Raw genomic sequence first — 19,641 nt, 5'->3', positions numbered from 1 at the left:
GTTCACACCACCAGTTTTCAAAATTATGCTCAACATGCTGCCTGTTTTTCAATCTTATGTTGAAATCTATGGTAGTGCTAAGTTTGTCCTCTGAGGCAACACATGTACATTTATTAAAAGGAAGTGTATGTAAAATTGTGGCCAAAACTGGTACAGCTTTCAAATGTCTGTAGAGCAGTGTATCTGTATCCCCCTTCCCCCTGACTCGAGGACCCGATAGGCGGCAGGATCCAGCAGGAACGTTTGTAGCTGCAGCTGTGGTAACTAGAGCAGATCTGGCAACCCGGATGCCCAAACACTACTGACTTTGTGATTGGTCGATAGGTGGAGGGTGGAGCTCCAGGCCAAAACACAACATGTCAACATCAACATCAGTTGAGGGCTGCAACAACAACTTTTAAATGACAATATCCTGGCCGGACTACTGTTGTCAGTGATATAAGTATTTGAAATTAACATGATTTCTTAATGTCTAATGACATATCAGGGCCATTTTATGATTAATTGAAATACATTTCTTACATACAGTTCCTTTAAAATCTTTAAGAGTGTTTGTAATAAATGTCAAGTCAGCATATAACGCTGAGACAAGAGATCAAGTGTATCATTGTTAGAATGCTGCTAATAAATCAGTACATTAACTATTTTTTTTGAGTTTAATAATAAAGTGTGAAGAAAGCACTTTTTTTTCCATCTCAAGCTCAAACATATATGGCTCTATTACAGTGCTGGCCATCTCAAGCATAAAAAAAAAATGTCAAACACACTGCGTGGTGGAGGGCATTGATACGTTGTTAGTTGTGTTTCTGAAAGAGGTAACATCCCCAAAATCAAGTGTGCTTGATTAAAATGAGGATGAAAAATTATTTTTGGTTAAAAAAAAAAAACCACACAAACATTTAACTTCATAAGCTAACCTCCAGAAACTTAATTTAAAGATCTAAAAAGGAACTTCATGATCCCTTTAAATGGTTTTGGACAAATCCCAGATATTTCCTGGATGTAATTTCCAAGCACATGCACATGATGACAGACCCACCTGCTGGAGGAGCCGGGCAAACCGTGGGACACAGGAACGCCTGAAAGCTGGACGCACAGAGTTCGCTTACCGTCCCCATAGCTCAACTGTCCCCGTTTCACTTTGATTTTGAGTGTGCGATTGAGAAGTAAGTCCCAGTGAGCGATGAGAGAAACACAAGCTACTTCCCCTTTTCTCCGAAAGCAGAACTGTTGATACTTATGTAATGCTTGTCTTTATCATTAATTATCCTTTGGGTTTTTCTGTCTGACAGATTCCAAAGCAAAGCCCTCTGACGGCAGCGCAGATCAACAGCGCTGCTCTCTGCTCTGATGTGTGCTGGTCTCGCAATCTCACTCACTGACTTCTCCTCTTGTATTGTCTCTCCTCCTCTCTCTCTCTCTCTCTCTCTCTCTCTCTCTCTCACTCTCGCTCTCTCACACTCACTCGCTCTCTAGCTTCGTACTAACCGCCACTTTGTGTTTACCATCCAGGGCTTTCCATCTCCCCGTGTTTCTCTGTGTCTACGACACCGGTTTTGATTTCGAAAGTCTCTGCTGTGGTGCTGAAATAGCTTTGGTAGAGAATGATTTACATGGACATAAGCACTGCTCATCAACACCTCCCCACACACTCCCACAGGCTCAGAGGGCAGTTTAGTCAGAGCTCAACCATCTTGGGCATCTGAGCCATGCGTGGTTTTGAAGGGCATGTATATGTTTACTCATGAAGAATCACAAGATCACCCACCCCATCTATAAATGTACGCCTGCAGACACGTGTACATTGTGTTAGGTTGAGACCTCTGAAACCCACATTGCACCGTAATTGGTGATTTTGCATCAGTTAGTGTGGTTGTTTGGTAATTGCTTAATATATAATTGCAGTATAGTAGCAGAGCATACTAATGCAATCAATTTATATTTTATACACTCTTAGAAAAAAGGTTCAGGGTTTTATATAGAAGGTTCCAGGCTCAACTTCAAAGAACCCTTCATGCCAAATTAAAGGAGAAATGTCTTAATATACAGTATAATACTTTCATGTTTAACGGTTGTTTCAATTTCTTCTTGTGATTAAGTTTTTAATTCAAAAAATTATATAAAAATTAAGAATGATTTGACAAAATTAATGAATTTAAACCAAATCCATTAAACAACCCCACGATGAGAACCCCTAAATGGTTCTTTACAGTATGAAGTGCCAGACAGAACTCTTTAAGGGATAATTCACCCTAAAATTCACATTGATTTACTCACCCTCAATCCATTCTAGGTGTATATGACATTCTTCTCTCAGACGAATACAGTCGGAGTTATATTACAAAATATCTTTTCCAGGCTTTATAATGGCAGCCCAAAATTTGAAGCTCAAAAAAGTGCATTCATCCATTATAAAAGTAATCCACATGGCTCCGGGGGTTAAAAAAGTCATTTTGAAGCAAACTGATGGGTTTGTGTAAGAAAAATGTTCATATTTAAAAATTCATAAAGTAAACTATCTAGCTCTTGTCAGACCACCTTCTGTATTCAACTTACAAAAAAAAAAAAACATAAGTGCTGTAACTATGACACTGGAAGCATTTTGAAATATGAGAGTTGTTACACTTTCTTTATAATTTGAATACAGAAGGTGGTCCACCAGAAATAAATAAAGTTATTTTTCTTACACAAACCCATCAATAAGCTTCACAAGGCCTTAACCCCCTAGAGCCGTGTGGATTACGTTTATAATGGATGGATGCACTTTAATTAGCTTTAAATTTCAGGCTGCAGTTCACTGCCATTATGCTTGAAACATTGGAATGCCAGGACTTTTTTAATATAACTCTGACTGTAATCGTCTGAAAGAAGAATGTAATTTACACCTAGGATGGCTTGAGGGGGAGTAAATCATGGGGTAATTCTCACTTTTGGATGAACTATCCCTTTTAGGTTCTAAATAGAACCTTTTCTTCTAAGAATGAATGACAATAAAATTATATGTACATTTTCCCACAGGACTAGAAAGAAAAAACCAGGGGGAAAATGTGGTTGCAATTGCAATGCTTCTAAAAAGCATGCATGACTTACAAGAAACATGTTTTTTTTTTTTTTTTTTTATCACAAGACTGCTGAATATCGCTGACTTGTTACTGGTCATGTGCCATAAAACGGGAACAGAACATTACCCTCAGACAACAATCTCAGCTTTTCAAAGAATTTTTTTAGAATGGATAGTAGTCTGAAATTTCCCCATAAAAATGTACATAATTTTATTCCTGTCAAACACAAAATATATGACCATTTTTAGGTGAACTATTCTTCTCAAACACACTTTGTCCTCTTCAAAGCATATTAAACCATAAGATACGGCAATGTTTTGCACCTAGAAAACCATCTGGCAACATCCCTAAAAAAGTACTTTGACTCCACCCAGTACTTTCCAGCTCACTTTCCTCATTTTATCTTCTGACACCCTTCCTCTCCTTTCATTCCACCCATGGATTTATTACATCATTCTAATCAGACCTATCCACAATACTAAACAATCAATTTACTACATTTATTTTGAAAGGTACTTATATTTGTAACTCTTTCTGATTTGTTTATCTCCCGGAGATGCATTTCTGAAGGTGTTAGATTGTGGTGTGTGATTTGGCTGACACTTTCCACCAGTTGAGTGAGATTAAAGACTTTTATCATGCACAGAACATGCAAATTGATTTCATGCAAGAACAAAAAATCATTAGCCATTAAATGATTGATTTAACATTAAAGGGTTAGTTCCCCCCAAAATGTAAATGATGTCATTAATGACTCACCCTAAGGCTGTTCCACACCCGTAAGACCTCCGTTCATCTTCAGAACACAGTTTAAGATATGTTATATTTAGTCCAACAGCGTATGCAAGTGTATGCAAGTGTGCAAGTGTATGCACACTATACTGTCCATGTCCAGAAAGGGAATAAAAACATCATCAAAGTAGTCCATATGTGACATCAGTTAGTTAGTTATCTCTTGAAGCATCAACAATACATTTTGGTCAAAAAATAACAAAAACTACGACTTTACTCAGCATTGCTTCTCTTTTGTGTTTGTTTTCAACCCGCAAACAAAGATTCAAATGGTTATAAATTAGAATTGATTGAAATTACATTTACCGATTTAGAATTCGGATCACCAATGTCATGCCTTTCTGGACATGGACAGTATAGTGTGTGCATTCACTTGCATTGGAGGAACCTCTTCTCGGACTAAATATAAAAAGCTCTCGGACTAAATATAAAATATCTTAAACTGTGTTCCGAAGATGAACGGAGGTCTTACGGGTGTGGAACGACATTAGGGTCAGTCATTAATGACACATTTTTGGGTGAACTAACCCTTTAAGCTGAAGCTATTTATCCTCATAGCTCATAGTGACTCATAGGCATAGCACACTTATTACAGATACAGTGTGTCTTTAGAACATTTTATGATTACGTGTCTTTCTCAAGGACAGTGGAGATCATTCATCAGACCAAATAGTTAACCAATAGGCCACACCACTCATTTGGAAGTGCAGGTTTGGTTTCCTACTGTAATCTCTTCTCACCTAAAAATAGGGTTATTCTGTGTCAACTCAACCAGAAGTCCCCAGTATTTAAGACAAAGATAAATAGTGATGAAAGCCAAAATATTAAATGTCACAAATGTATATCTACCCATTTTCAGTGATTAAAAAAAACAAATGTGGTTCACTTTCCACACAGCTGATTACTAGTTGTATTTCAAATAATAAATAATGAAGGTTTCAGAAATTTGGTTGATTTGACAGAATGACAGATTTGACAGAATTGACAGTCATGGAATCTTTTGTCACTTTTAATCAATTGAATGCATACTAGATGAATAAAAGTATGAATGTCTTTAAAAAGAACAAGCACAGGATAAAGAAATCCGAATAATTTTAGCATAACCTCACAAACAAGACATTCATAGTCTTATACATTTGCAGTGACTCAAGAATTTTTCCATTCTTTTCTAAATGAACACTTGAGACATAGGCGGGCACCCTGCAGGTATAGGGAAGAAAAAAAGAACCGAGGAAAATGACATACGAGTTGAATTTGAAAGGTTAGTCAGCAGGACTGTTAAAAACCCAGCTTTTCCCTGGTGAGTAGAGTGCCCAAACATCAAGAGGGAAGACATTTCACGAAAAATGTCTGTGCCAAAGCCCTCTAACAAGATCGAAAATCTGCAGTCAGGCTAAATCCAAAGATCATTTGCACCAACACCCTCAAAATTGACCCTGAAGAAAATCAAGGCCATTTATGAGCATACCAGCATGGAAATTACACATCAATCGTGATACAGTCACAAATCCAGATTAAGCTTTAGAAAACAAGTATGTTTTTACCTTTGTAGTTGGTGTGATGTCAGAAAAAGTAGGTGTGAGCTAAGGATTTTGACACAAATTCTGTCAAGAGTCTGCACAGCTGAAGTGCTAGAGGCCCAATAAACGCCTGCCCAGTGTCAGCAGAGTCTGTTAAGTGTTGGTGTCGTTTATTCGGCCTCTCGGTTTCAAAGGCGCACCCAACTGTGAAACTAAAAGGTTGGACTCTGAAAAGAACCTTAATGGTCAGAAGCTTGGGTTTCCCATCAAAAATGTATTCCAAGATAATTTTCTGCTTCATCATTCTGAAACTAACTCTTTTTTGGTCATATGTGCCCCAAATACGTCCAGTTGCTCTGTTAATTAACTGAGACCATAAACGCAAAAGATTTGAAAATGAAGATAAGGCTAAATTATGAAAAAAGAAAAAAAGAACAAATATGCTATACATATAGGCCTATAGCACTCCACAAATGCATCTAAAATATCTATATTTATTGTTTAAGAAATGTATCAATAGCTGTTACCATTCAAATCACTAGCAATAAAATTAATCTCAGTCGCAGAGGTGGCACAAAAGTTGCATCTGAATTAGTACAATTACATTTGCATAAATAATGTTGAGATTAGATTTAAAAATTACATTCAATGAGTGAGTCACAAAATCCTTTATTCAACCATTTTGTTGATTCATTTAGTAATGAAAACACATCTAAAAAAATTCTAAATTGTAAGTCACTTACTAACTTGTTTATTGAATAATATTTATTTTAACATCACATTTGCAATCATGCTCATATTCATGAAACCAGCTCTATTGCTCTTGTGATATTGCTTCCTATGTTATATATAGAAGTATATCTCTCATACAAGTACTTTTTTGCAATAATATTGGGTTTCCCATCAAAACATTTATTTTGGCCATTTGACTTTTTTTGAGACAATCCTGCATTGATTTTCGAACCCGGCACCACTAACAAAATAAATCACATTGAAAATAAATTATTGATTGCATTTATGCAGCAAGTTTTTCATCAAATCACATAAAAGATGTTAACAAATAAATCAGACAATGTACTGGAAATTTAGTGATATCCTCAAAGTTGTGGTCTTGACCAGTCTTGAGATAAAATCCAGTCCTTTTAGTCTGAGACCGAGACAAGGCCGAGTACAAATGCAGTTGACAAGACCAAGACCTTTAAAAAAAAAAAAAAAAGTCTGGTCTTAAGACTGGTCTGGAGTACTACATCACTAGTCCCCATTAAATCAAAATGTATTTTTTTTTTTGGCTTTTAGTATGAATAGGTTAGCCTTACTGTTATCTATAAGTGAATGTGGCCAAAACAATTACAAAATTCGTATTAAAAAGATATAAGGATTCATGTCTATCACCTCAGCCAATTTGATGCATCACTGTACTTCAGATTTTCTGTCCAATCAAATGCTTTCTAGAATCTGAATAGTCCTGCCTGGTAAATAGCCTCATAAATAGATATTGAAGCTGGCTAAAATTGGTCACTTGTTTACACATTTACTATTTTCTACATGATGAATGTCACAAAGTGCACTATATAAAGGATAGAGAACTATTCAGAGAGGGTAAATATGCTATACATTGGGGGAATGAAGTTAGGTTTCATGTTAGTGTCACACGAAGCAGAGTGGATATTACGTCAACACACTGACTAATGCTGTATCAACATTAGTTTCTCCCGCTTCCACGGATTAATGTGTTGATCAGCAAATCAACCTCAGACAAAACGCATATAGTGGGCAGTGGTTTAATCCGTCAGACAGAGCGAAATCGCAAGGAAGAGTATGTGGAATCTGGGGCCACAGCTATGCTAGGCGATAGCAGCGTCCATAGCAACCAAAACGTTGCAGTTTCACGTTATTCTGGCGAGATCTGAAAAATCTTCGCAACAACGAACAAGCGAGTGATTATGTACATTCACTGAGTGAATATTATGAAAATAAAATATATATCTCGCTAGAAATGTAATCAAAACTTATTTTTATGTAGCCTGACAACCCAGACCCACATCAAGATGTTTGGTCTGGAAACTCACCATAGACAGGGCTCAATCCGAGGGGCGGGATAAACGGTTGTCTTTCAAACTCCCTCTGCACAAGATAGGATAGCGCTACACCAACCAGAGCAACGAAGTATCCGTCTTAATATCCATATCCGGTCGGCAAAACTCCGAACACATCTTCCCTTTTTAAGAATGACTTCAGTGCCGTTCTTTGTTCTTTTCTCAGAGAAAAGCTTGACTCCAAGTCTTCCAGAATCGCGGTCAAAGCTGATTCGAAAGACCGCAGCTGTTCGCCAGTTTCTGTGTTTACTAGAAGCACGCAAACGCAACTCGGCCGTCGTCATTATGGCCCCGCCCGCTGACTCTATACACGATGTGATTGGCCCGTCCAGATTGAGAGGAATACAGCTCAGAAGGGTATTGAGAGTTCCTAGACGACACTTGCGGGCAGATTAAATTTGCTGCCGCTAGGGTGCGTCTAGATTTCTAGGCTAATTTTTATGCAGAAACTAACTCAAAATATTGATTTTTTTTTCACTAAAAATGAGAGAAATGTCTGCCATGTTTTTTTGTTGTTGTCATGGCCGGAATCTTGAAAGTTACGTGACTTGGACGCAAAACAATAGGAAAAGAATAGGCAAAAAAACTTAACAGTCATACAATTCAAGGGCCATTATTGTAACCCCTCTACGTTTTGCACTTTGGACCAACGTAGTCAGGGTATGTTTTTATATGAGACTGGGTTGTGAAGGAAGTGTAAGATTGTGGTCAAAACTGGTACTGCAGGTGTATCTACATTTCTTTAGCAGATACTATTTTTCATTAGTCATAATTTAGCCACATCTTCATTTTTAAATCTTGTGCAAATGTAGTCTCAGTTACAGCAATAAACAGAACAGCTGGACATATTTAAAGCACATATGTATATATAATATAAATGATAATAATTGTATAACATTATTCATGCATATTTATTTACCTGCAACAAACCTATAATGGTTTACAATGGTTTAAATATGAAGCAAACAACGTGACATTTGGTAACAGATTGGACCAAATAATGAACATTTTGTCATCATTTACTCAACCTCATCTTGTTCCAAATCGCATGCATTTCTTTCTTCCAAGAACCACAAAAAGTTTTTTGACAAGATTCAATGAAAATCTCGACACCTTGATGATTGTGACTGATTCGGTGGATTTTGAACTAATTGCAAAACATTTTATAATAACATTTAAATATAAAATTCACACCCCATCTACACAGCCAATAAGCAATGTGACAAAACAACATAATTATAATCAGCAAGGCTGTCTACACTACATTATAATAGATGTGCTCACATGCATTTTACACAGACTCATTTATTTATAATGGCTGGCTTGCTGGTTTCTGTTGTCATGATGCTCATTTAAAGAGCAGAAACAGAAACACAAATGAATTGTCCCACAAATCCGGACTGTTGAGATGAGCCAGGCTTTGTGTATGCATTATGGTCATTTCTGTTCCCGGTGGATACATTATGGGACAGGTGAAATTACTGATAATATTTATCAAGCAAAATAATACAATGAAAGCACACAAGATAAAAATATGGTTCAAAGGCAGATAAGTGTAAAAGAGCTATTTGGCAGTAATGAGATACCATTTCCAGGCCAACTAGCTTCATATGCCAGCAGTAAAAGCTTTCATTTAACATCTGTGATATCTGTAGGTTTGTCTTCCATATAGGGATGAACCAGTTTTAAAAAATAAATAAGCACTCACACATGCGCGCATGCTCAACCTTGTGTGACAACTCTTAAAGGAGCCGTTTCTAAATAATAATCATTTTGTCATCATTTACTCAACCTCATCTTGTTCCAAATCGCATGCATTTCTTTCTTCCTAGAACCACAAAAAGTTTTTTGCCATGATTCAATCACAATCTCGACACTTTGATGATTCGGTTTTTGGTTCAGAAACCTCCCTTCTCCATTTATTGTAAAGTAATTGCATGAAATTGTGATCACTACATTATTCACTATATTGCCAAAAGTATTGGAAATATTAATTCAACTAATACACTCCTCCAAATATTAATTCAGGTCTTCCAATCACTTCCAAGGCCACAGGTGTACAAAATCAAACACCTAGACATGCAGAGGCTTCTACAAACATTTGTGAAACATCTGAGGAGCTCAGTGAATTTAAGCGTGTTACATGTTCCCACCTTTGCAATTCTTAAAATGTATTCACTACAGACTATTCCACTGTCAAGTGGAAGCATTTGGTGACAATATTCAACTCACGTAAATAACAGAGCAGGGTCAGCACATGCTGAGGTGCACAGTGCGCAAAAGTCAAACAGTTCTGAAACACATCCATGCATTAATCCACCAGAGCAGGAGACTGAACTTTGGTATTTAAGAGTTGATCTATGCATTTTTATGCCAATACATTTTAACCCTACTGATTAAGAATGGGATGTCATTAAAGTGTATGTGCATGTAAAGGCAGGCATCACAAAACTTTTGGCAATATCTGTGGAAGGAATAGTCACACAGGTTTCAAATGACATGAAGGTGAGTAAATTATCTTCTGAACATGAAATCTTAATTTATGGTTAAACTAAACTTCGACATTAAAACCAAACTTTTAATGTACTTAACAAAGGTGAAATCTACTCTACTGAGTTCCAAAATATGAATTGAATAAACACTTGAGGCTCTATTGAGAAAGCACAAACTTCAGACTACTCCACCTTTATAGTACGTAAGTAACAATATTATTCTGTGAATAATAGTACATTAAAATCTTTATCTTTATGAGATGATCTATATCCAGTAGTTGATCGTGGCAGATTGTATCTAACCCTTTCAAAAACAGAACAATTGGGGTGGTCAGGCTGTTGGTTGCTGCTGACCTAACACTAATATCACGAGTCCCCGTCGTCCCATACAGGAAAGCTGCCGTTTCATCTCAGTTGATCCTAAAACAGATCAGTCTTTTGAAGATTTCTCCTTCTCTGGAGCTTAAGATTAATGAGAGTGCCAGAGAGACTGCAGTAGTTTTTGGTTTAAATCAAAGGGTACATGAAGAAGGGAGGGTGAATGATGGAAACCAAAAGATGAGCTTAATTTAAAGTAAAAAATGTATCAAACACTCAACAGTATAACTTAACTTCTGCAAAATTTATGGTATTTATCTACCATTAAATCACATTATACTGTAGAAGTTTCTTCAACTGAGGGTAACTCTATGACTTTTTATGCCACAGGGGTTGATTTTTATTAAGACAGATTTCAATTTATATAAACATCATATTTTAAATTAAACTATTCAGATGCCCTTTGTGTTTAGATCTGATCATTTTACCCTTGTCCCTGGCCCAACCTTTCTTAATGGGTTAAAAATTCATCAGACTGCAAAAACCTCAATTCATGTTTACAGTATTTTGTTTCTTTTTTTGCATGACCTTTTTTGTTTTACTTACTCAAAAAACGCTGAGATAACTTTTTATTTTGTTAATTAAAATACATTGAAAAATCATTGGAAAAAACATACGTTTTTGCATTTAGCAAGGACGCATTAAATTGATCAAAAGTGACAGAACTTGCATTGCTACAAAAGATTTACGTATATTTCAAATAAAAGCTGTTCTTCTGAAATTTCTATTTATCAAGGAATCCTTAAATAAAAATCTATCATGGTTTCCACTAAAATATCAAGCAACACAGCATTAATAATAATAGGAAATGTTTCTTGAGTGCTAAATCAGATCCATGATTTCTGAAAGATCAGAAGAATGATGCTGAAATTCCAGCTGTCATCACAAGAATAAATGACATTTTAAAATAAAATAAAAGTTAAGTTAGGAAGCATTTCATCTCAATACACATGCAGCATCGTGAACATCTGTTTACGTCTCACTTCCTCAGTGAAACAGCAACCTCATCTATTCTCTTGGCAGGAAATGATATACAAAGCATACACAAAAAGAAATGATGACAATCATATCATATTCCACAAAATGCATGGTTTTCTATATATGATGTATTATGACACAAAAACCATGTGGTTTGATGATGAATGAGATTAAATCTCAAACCCACAGAATGGGAGAGGGGCAAGCCGGCAGGCAGGGCAGAAGCACAAGCTACAGCCTCTGGCTTACTAGGAGAGTAACGCTTAAGCATGAGAGGTGCTTAGCACACTCAGTGACCAACAAACCTCTACAAAACCCCAAGCATCATGATCCAGAGTGCTGGTCACTATGCCAACCAGGAACAAACTTAGCACATATATGCACATATCTCTCTATTTTCCTCGCTCTTTTAACCCTAACAAGCAGCCATACATTAATCCACCAGCAGGATACTGAACTTTGTATTTAAGATTTGAATGATGTATGCATTTTTATGCCAATACATTTTAAATGCTCATTTTAAAATAAAACATTATTCATTTTTATGTTAGAATATCTGCCAAGTCCTCATTCATCACCATTACATATGTAATGAGTTATACAGAATAAAGAAAATCAAATAAATAAAAGATTTTTTGGTTTTTTCCTGTAATAATGACCTTTTACCAAAAAGCAATTTTAAAAAGTGGCATGACCAGATTTTGTGATAATTTGTGTATATTTTTGAGCTGGATATTGTGGAAATAGATGCCATCTACTGGCCATTTTGTGCTAGTGCACAATTTGTGACTCCAACCCTAAACTCTAGTTCATCTGCATTAAGAAATCTGATTTTTTTTTTAAATAATTTATTATTTAAATACACTGACGTGGATGACTCATTTGGGAGCTAATTTGGAGTCTGTTTGTTAATGTAGCCTGCTCGAGTGTTGGACAGAAAGTAGGACACTAGTAGTTTTAACTTCAAATGAAGCTAAAATTGGTGCGGTCATCACTGTAAACAGTCTTCTTGATTTGCAGCTAACAAGTAAACCCCAAAATGCACACACAGCAGAAAGTTTGGCAGAGAAAGTACATCAAAAACAAACCTCCGTTCAAACTCTTGCTGTATCTAACTGGAGCAAGAGAGTGCCTGGGAGGAGTTAACATCATTGAGTGACGGCTGAAAGAGGTAAAGTGAGGACACACTCAGAGGTTTCCTGTGGAGCTTCACTCTTTCCTGGATGTGACACTTTGCCACGTCTGCAGCTGTAACCGTGGTATTGAGAGACATATCCCAGTCCCACATACCTGTCCACATTCAAAGGCCTGGTCAGTGGATAAAATTATCATTTTAGAAGCTGACCTTGTATTTGAGTATTTCTTTACTGACAGGGAGGTGTAAACCAGCATTTAACAGCTAATAAATTGATGCACAACTGAAAAAGACTATTGCTATAAATCTGTGCATGATGAAACCCCCACCTCTTTTGTCAAGATCTCTCTGCCTGAACATGCAGTCAGTCTGAAATATACTCCAGACATTCCTTTTTATTCAAGATTAATATGATATGATTCAATACGGTTATCACTTATCAAATATCAAGACTGATAAACTAAAGACAAGGAGAGAAAGGGAAAAAAGAGGTTGAGTTTCTGAACAGTCTTTTACTAAAAAAAATTTTTAGGTGGACCTGTTTTGTGTACACTGTAAAAAATTATTTAGAAAAAAGTTACCTGCTTGCCTTAAAATTTTGAGTTCATTGAAATTAAAATTTTGAGTTAATACAATGAACAATTTTTGAGATTCGAAAACCTTTATTAAAATATCATTAAAAGATTTTGTAAGCATATTGGGTAATTGTGTGTGTTTTATTTTTGATGACGCAGTGAAACTAATTAGTGCTATTTTCATGATTTATCAATTTTTTTATGTGGTTCAGGTACAATAATATTTTGAGTTTCTATTTATTAAACAAATTTCCTTCATTGTATCAACTCAATTTTTTATTTCAATAAACTCAAAATTTTAAGGCAACCAGGTTACTTACTTTTTTAAGTTAAACCAACAAAAACAACTTTTTTTTTTTTACAGTGTAGAAGCTTGTTTCCACCGCAAAATAAAACATTTTGAAAGTTAATTGGGACTTTTTCCTCAGAATTAAGAGATATAAACACGTAAAAGTTAGTTATAAAGTCAGAATTGCGAGATATAAAGTCCAATTCTGATTGGGGGAAAGACTAACTTTTATCTCAGAATTACGAGTTATATCTCACAAATCTGACTTTGTATCTAGTAATTGCATGTTATAAAGTCATAATTGCGAGATATAAACTCGCATTTCTGAGAAAAAAAGTCAGAATTGCAATTGCAGAATTGCCCAAAAGCATTGTAAACCTATAGATCATAGAACCATTTCCACTAAAGGTCTCTACCAAGCCTGTAGTCTCCCTCTCATTTACTGAAGCTTTCGCGCCTCGATCGCCCCCCGGTGACCGGTCCCAGTATAGCCGCCCCACTGTGTTTTCTAATGGACGCGAGGCAAACTAAATAATAAAATTACACTTCAAATATTTTTTCCCCAAAGTTAGTTTATGTCACTGAAGGCAGTTATCATCACGATGATTTCATTTCAAGTGTTCGTTTTTAAAATAAGTTTAGTTTGAGTTAGTTATTTGATGCTATAAAAACTGACGGGGGGGGGGGGGTGTGACGTCATGATTGACAGCTGAGACTGACGGCTTCTCTGAGTGAAGTTGTCACTGAGGCACTAACGGACTTTTTTCGGAATTTTTGGGAGCAGATTGGAGCTTTAGCTTTAATTTCTACATTTCCATAACTGTTTATTTTACACCAACATAATTAATTGTTCTGCATCTGCGAGAGTGTGGGCGGGCTTTTGATATCGCAGCTGTACTTCCTGCTCTACTTCCTGCTCTCTACTGCGCAACTCCGGTCCCGAAATCGCTACTGCGCAGACTCGGTCCCAAGATGTCCGCGCCGTGCAGGCCGCCTAAAAGCTTCAAATCTGCCAAGCAGAAACGGATGATGTCGATCCATATTTTTTTACGGTCTATGGTCTCTACGAACAACTTGGTGCTTTTGAGAAATTAGGGATGAATCCGACATAGCTCCCTATACCGTCAAATAGGGCATTATTAGAAGGGACGGTAATTTGAAGTGGTGTTTGAGACCATAGTGGATGTTACTCATTCAATCCCACATTGCACAGCAATAACGAGTGTACACTCAATGGCTGTTCGAATTCACTCGCTCTTTTTCATTCACTCCTTCAAGTGAACTGTATTAGTGAACTAACGTAAGGAATAGTGATTAAGGGTTTAGGGAGAGATTTCAGATTCAGCCCGTTTAGTTCCGGTCTCTATGAAGCCCCTCCTTCTGAAAAGCGCAATGTGCCCTGATTGGTCGGCTGGACCAGTGTGTTGTGACTGGTGAACCGATTTGAACAGAAATGTCCCTTACCATAACCCCACATTTAAACCAACCGGCAACCTTCTGATCTCTATCTTGAATCCAACACGGAAGTCACTAAAATTGATATTCATCGACTGGCTGAGGCTGAGACAGGCTCCAAAAGTTTCTGTATTTGGTTGTGTTGTGAGTATTTGCAGTGCACTTCTGTATTTGGTTGTGATGTGAGTATTTGCAGCGTGTTTTTGTATTTGGTTGTGTTGTGAGTATTTGCAGCGCATTTCTGTATTTGGTTGTGATGTGAGTATTTGCAGCGTGTTTTTGTATTTGGTTGTGTTGTGAGTATTTGCAGCGCGTTTCTGTATTTGGTTGTGATGTGAGTATTTGCAGCGCATTTCTGTATTTGGTTGTGATGTGAGTATTTGCAGCATGTTTCTGTATTTGGTTGTGATGTGAGTATTTGCAGTGCACTTCTGAATTTGGTTGTGATGTGAGTATTTGCAGCGTGTTTTTGTATTTGGTTGTGTTGTGAGTATTTGCAGTGCGCTTCTGTATTTGGTTGTGATGTGAGTATTTGCAGCGTGTTTTTGTATTTGGTTGTGTTGTGAGTATTTGCAGTGCGCTTCTGTATTTGGTTGTGATGTGAGTATTTGCAGCATGTTTCTGTATTTGGTTCTGTTGTGAGTATTTGCAGCGCATTTCTGTATTTGGTTGTGTTGTGAGTATTTGCAGTGCGCTTCTGTATTTGGTTGTGTTGTGAGTATTTGCAGCGTGTTTCTGTATTTGGTTGTGTTGTGAGTATTTGCAGCACATTTCTGTATTTGGTTGTGATGTGAGTATTTGCAGCGTGTTTTTGTATTTGGTTGTGTTGTGAGTATTTGCAGCGCGTTTCTGTATTTGGTTGTGATGTGAGTATTTGCAGCATGTTTCTGTATTTGGTTGTGATGTGAGTATTTGCAGCATGTTTCTGTATTTGGTTCTGTTGTGAGTATTTGCAGCGCATTTCTGTATTTGGTTGTGATGTGAGTATTTGCAGCATGTTTCTGTATTTGGTTGTGATGTGAGTATTTGCAGTGCACTTCTGTATTTGGTTGTGATGTGAGTATTTGCAGCGTGTTTCTGTATTTGGTTGTGTTGTGAGTTTTTGCAGCGCATTTCTGTATTTGGTTGTGATGTGAGTATTTGCAGCGTGTTTCTGTATTTGGTTGTGTTGTGAGTTTTTGCAGCGCATTTCTGTATTTGGTTGTGATGTGAGTATTTGCAGCGTGTTTCTGTATTTGGTTGTGTTGTGAGTATTTGCAGCGCATTTCTGTATTTGGTTGTGATGTGAGTATTTGCAGCGTGTTTTTGTATTTGGTTCTGTTGTGAGTATTTGCAGCGCATTTCTGTATTTGGTTCTGTTGTGAGTATTTGCAGCGCATTTCTGTATTTGGTTGTGATGTGAGTATTTGCAGCGTGTTTTTGTATTTGGTTGTGTTGTGAGTATTTGCAGCGCGTTTCTGTATTTGGTTGTGATGTGAGTATTTGCAGCATGTTTCTGTATTTGGTTGTGATGTGAGTATTTGCAGCGTGTTTTTGTATTTGGTTCTGTTGTGAGTATTTGCAGCGCATTTCTGTATTTGGTTGTGATGTGAGTATTTGCAGCATGTTTCTGTATTTGGTTGTGATGTGAGTATTTGCAGTGCACTTCTGTATTTGGTTGTGATGTGAGTATTTGCAGCGTGTTTCTGTATTTGGTTGTGTTGTGAGTTTTTGCAGCGCATTTCTGTATTTGGTTGTGATGTGAGTATTTGCAGCGTGTTTCTTTATTTGGTTGTGTTGTGAGTTTTTGCAGCGCATTTCTGTATTTGGTTGTGATGTGAGTATTTGCAGCGTGTTTCTGTATTTGGTTGTGTTGTGAGTATTTGCAGCGCATTTCTGTATTTGGTTGTGATGTGAGTATTTGCAGCGCATTTCTGTATTTGGTTCTGTTGTGAGTATTTGCAGCGCATTTCTGTATTTGGTTGTGATGTGAGTATTTGCAGCGTGTTTCTGAATTTGGTTGTGTTGTGAGTTTTTGCAGCGCATTTCTGTATTTGGTTGTGATGTGAGTATTTGCAGCGTGTTTCTGTATTTGGTTGTGTTGTGAGTTTTTGCAGCGCATTTCTGTATTTGGTTGTGATGTGAGTATTTGCAGCGTGTTTCTGTATTTGGTTGTGTTGTGAGTTTTTGCAGCGCATTTCTGTATTTGGTTGTGATGTAAGTATTTGCAGCGTGTTTCTGAATTTGGTTGTGTTGTGAGTTTTTGCAGCGCATTTCTGTATTTGGTTGTGTTGTGAGTATTTGCAGCGTGTTTCTGTGTTTGGTTGTGTTGTGAACTTTTGCAGCGTGTTTCTTTATATGATTGTGCTGTGAACTTTTGCAGCGTGTTTCTTTATATGATTGTGTTGTGCACTTTTGCAGCGTGTTTCTTTAATGATTGTGTTGTGTGTTTTTTTAAATTTGCATGATTTTTTTGTTTGTTGTTGCAGCGAGTTGAGCTCTCCCGGCCACCGTATGCTACAGACACAAAATAATCGAATTATAGCAAGTGAGTTGTACACAAACCTACTAAAATAAAATAAACACTTATTTTACACAACATAGTGTAAAAAATATATTACATGAACTAAGTGAAAATTGATTGACACCCATATAATTATTGACTCAGAGAATACCAACAAGACCACAAAACACTAAATATAGAGATAAAGAGATGCAACAATAAGCTCATATATATAACGGACTAACAGACAAATGAGTTGGCATTTCAAATATGACTCAAGGAAAGTTGAAAATGACACAAAATACAGTGTGAATTTAAGGTGGCTGTGGTGCATTTAGGTTCTGCTGCTCGTGAAAACATGCCATTGTCTTCAACAAGACTTTAAACTTTAGGAAAACTGTTTGATACAAACTTCTAGAGCTTATATTTTCACTGCTTTTAAACAGGTTTTACTGTTGTACAAAAAGAGATAGACATTTAACCGCTATCCACAAGCTCTGTGGTGTGTCTGTTGTTTTCACTCAGGATATCCTGTAACATCATTTCTGCTACTCTGACATTCTACGGGGAGAAAGGCAATGAAAAATGCAAAAATATGTCACTGTAGGCACAATACAGAAACACACCATTTCAGAAAAATACAGGTTGAATAATTGTGTGTTTGTAAAATGAACATTAAACACCAAATAAGTAACTTTGTTTTAAAAACTAAGTCTTTGATATATAACAGCATATAAGTCAATTTCGGTCATCCTTACAATACATGACCGTTGTAACACAACATATTTATGGTGTCCAAGTCTAAATGTGACTAAATGTGTCAAAGCACACATACAAAACCTTGGATAACTATGGACAGAAATAGGTGCACCAACCAAATATTTGGATCAACAACTTGTTTATGTCATGTCCACATGGAGTTCCCTGACAAACATTGCGTTTTAATGTCACTGCAAGCAATCAAGTTTGGTTTATTATTTAGCATCGACCTGTCAGTTTGGTCTCATTTGAATTCAAATTCAACACACAATGTTACTAATCTGCCACTGTTTTTCCCCATAATTTACTTTGACACGCCCGCTGTCAGTCCTAAAACGTTATTCAGTCATATGAAACTTTAATAACATCCAACTTACCATAATCGTCCGCCTCCATCCTGCAGCGGTGTTTCACACAGACAGCTGTAGTCTTCCTCCGCCAAACACACTCAACATCACTGTCAGTTGCGCTGTTCTTTTCTCTTCCAGGTTACTTATGTTCCACTCGCGGTGAACGACACGCACATAGGCCGTGTCTGAAAACCTAGTGAGTTGCCTAAATAGACAGCATTTTTTTTTTTTTTTGGCATCATGAGCGCGTAAATATTCCCCAAAGGGCTGCTATGTATGACGCTGACTAGGTTTTTAGACACAGCCAGCCTGTTTGTTGTTGTAAAAGAACAACTATCTGTCTCCCGAATATTGTTTCCATTCAAATGCTATCATTATTGATAACATGTTTATTAATTGTGTATTTCATTTTATAGTTAGTTTTTGATTTTCTAGTATGTCCTTTCTGTGCCAGACAGTAAAAGTGTGCTTTCCTCTCTTTTCCCGCCATTTTTTATTCTGTCCAGCAGGAGTCTCTCCAACCTCTTGAGAGATTGAAAAGTGGGCTTTTAAATTACACACGGTTACTTTTACATTAAAATTTAATAAAATAAAACATCCATGCATTTGTAACTTGAATGCTAAAAAAAAATATGCTGTTGTCACCCACCAGAAACCATAAATATAATAGGTTTTTATTCTATAATTTTTAAATGTAAAGTTGTTGAAGTTTTAAAATAAAATAAAATAATAAACATCCATGCATTTGGAACTTGAATGCTAAAAAAATATGCTGTCACCCACCAGAAAACATAAATACAGTAAGGTTTTATTCGATTAATTTTCAAATGTAAAGTTATGTTGTTGAAGTTTTAAAATAAACAAACAAACAAACAAACATCCTTAAAAAATATGCTGTTGTCACCCACCAGAAACCAAATACAATATATTTATTTATTTATTTATTTGCTGTCATTTAAATGTAAAGTTATGTTGGTGTAGGCTAAAAAATAATAATAATAAAACAAAATTAAAAAAAACATCTATGCATTTGGAACTTGGAATTATGCTGTTGTCACCCACCAGATACCATAAATACAACCATTTTTTTTAATGTCATTTTCAAATGTAAAATTATGTTGGTGTAGTTCTAAAACATGTAATTTCTCCTACGCATTATTTCGTTAAGCATATAATTTTACTTAGATGGTATTTACCTGTTGCACATTAAATATTGCCTATTTTCAGGATGATACATCTAATTACAGGATTTGGTCTTAATATAAATTAGTGGGCCCA

At 36.4% G+C, this 19,641-nt stretch overlaps 1 protein-coding gene across 2 annotated transcripts in view; it reads right to left on the bottom strand.

The window, feature by feature from the left end:
* Positions 1 to 18,546, bottom strand: part of cyth1b (cytohesin 1b) — an 86,722-nt gene extending 68,176 nt beyond the window's left edge. The window contains exon 1 of one of the 2 annotated variants that reach the window (XM_067429284.1): positions 18,391 to 18,546. In XM_067429284.1, the coding sequence (XP_067285385.1) occupies positions 18,391 to 18,409 (19 nt within the window). In that variant the 5' untranslated portion in view covers positions 18,410 to 18,546. Of the gene's footprint in view, positions 1 to 1,039; positions 1,379 to 18,390 lie in introns of those variants that run through there. The other variant, XM_067429282.1, reaches the window with a different exon arrangement.
* Positions 18,547 to 19,641: the final 1,095 nt, after the last annotated feature.

This window comes from Pseudorasbora parva, chromosome 21, assembly GCF_024679245.1.
Source record: "Pseudorasbora parva isolate DD20220531a chromosome 21, ASM2467924v1, whole genome shotgun sequence".
NCBI lineage: Eukaryota > Metazoa > Chordata > Actinopteri > Cypriniformes > Gobionidae > Pseudorasbora > Pseudorasbora parva.
This window is presented reverse-complemented; position numbering and strand designations above follow the sequence as displayed.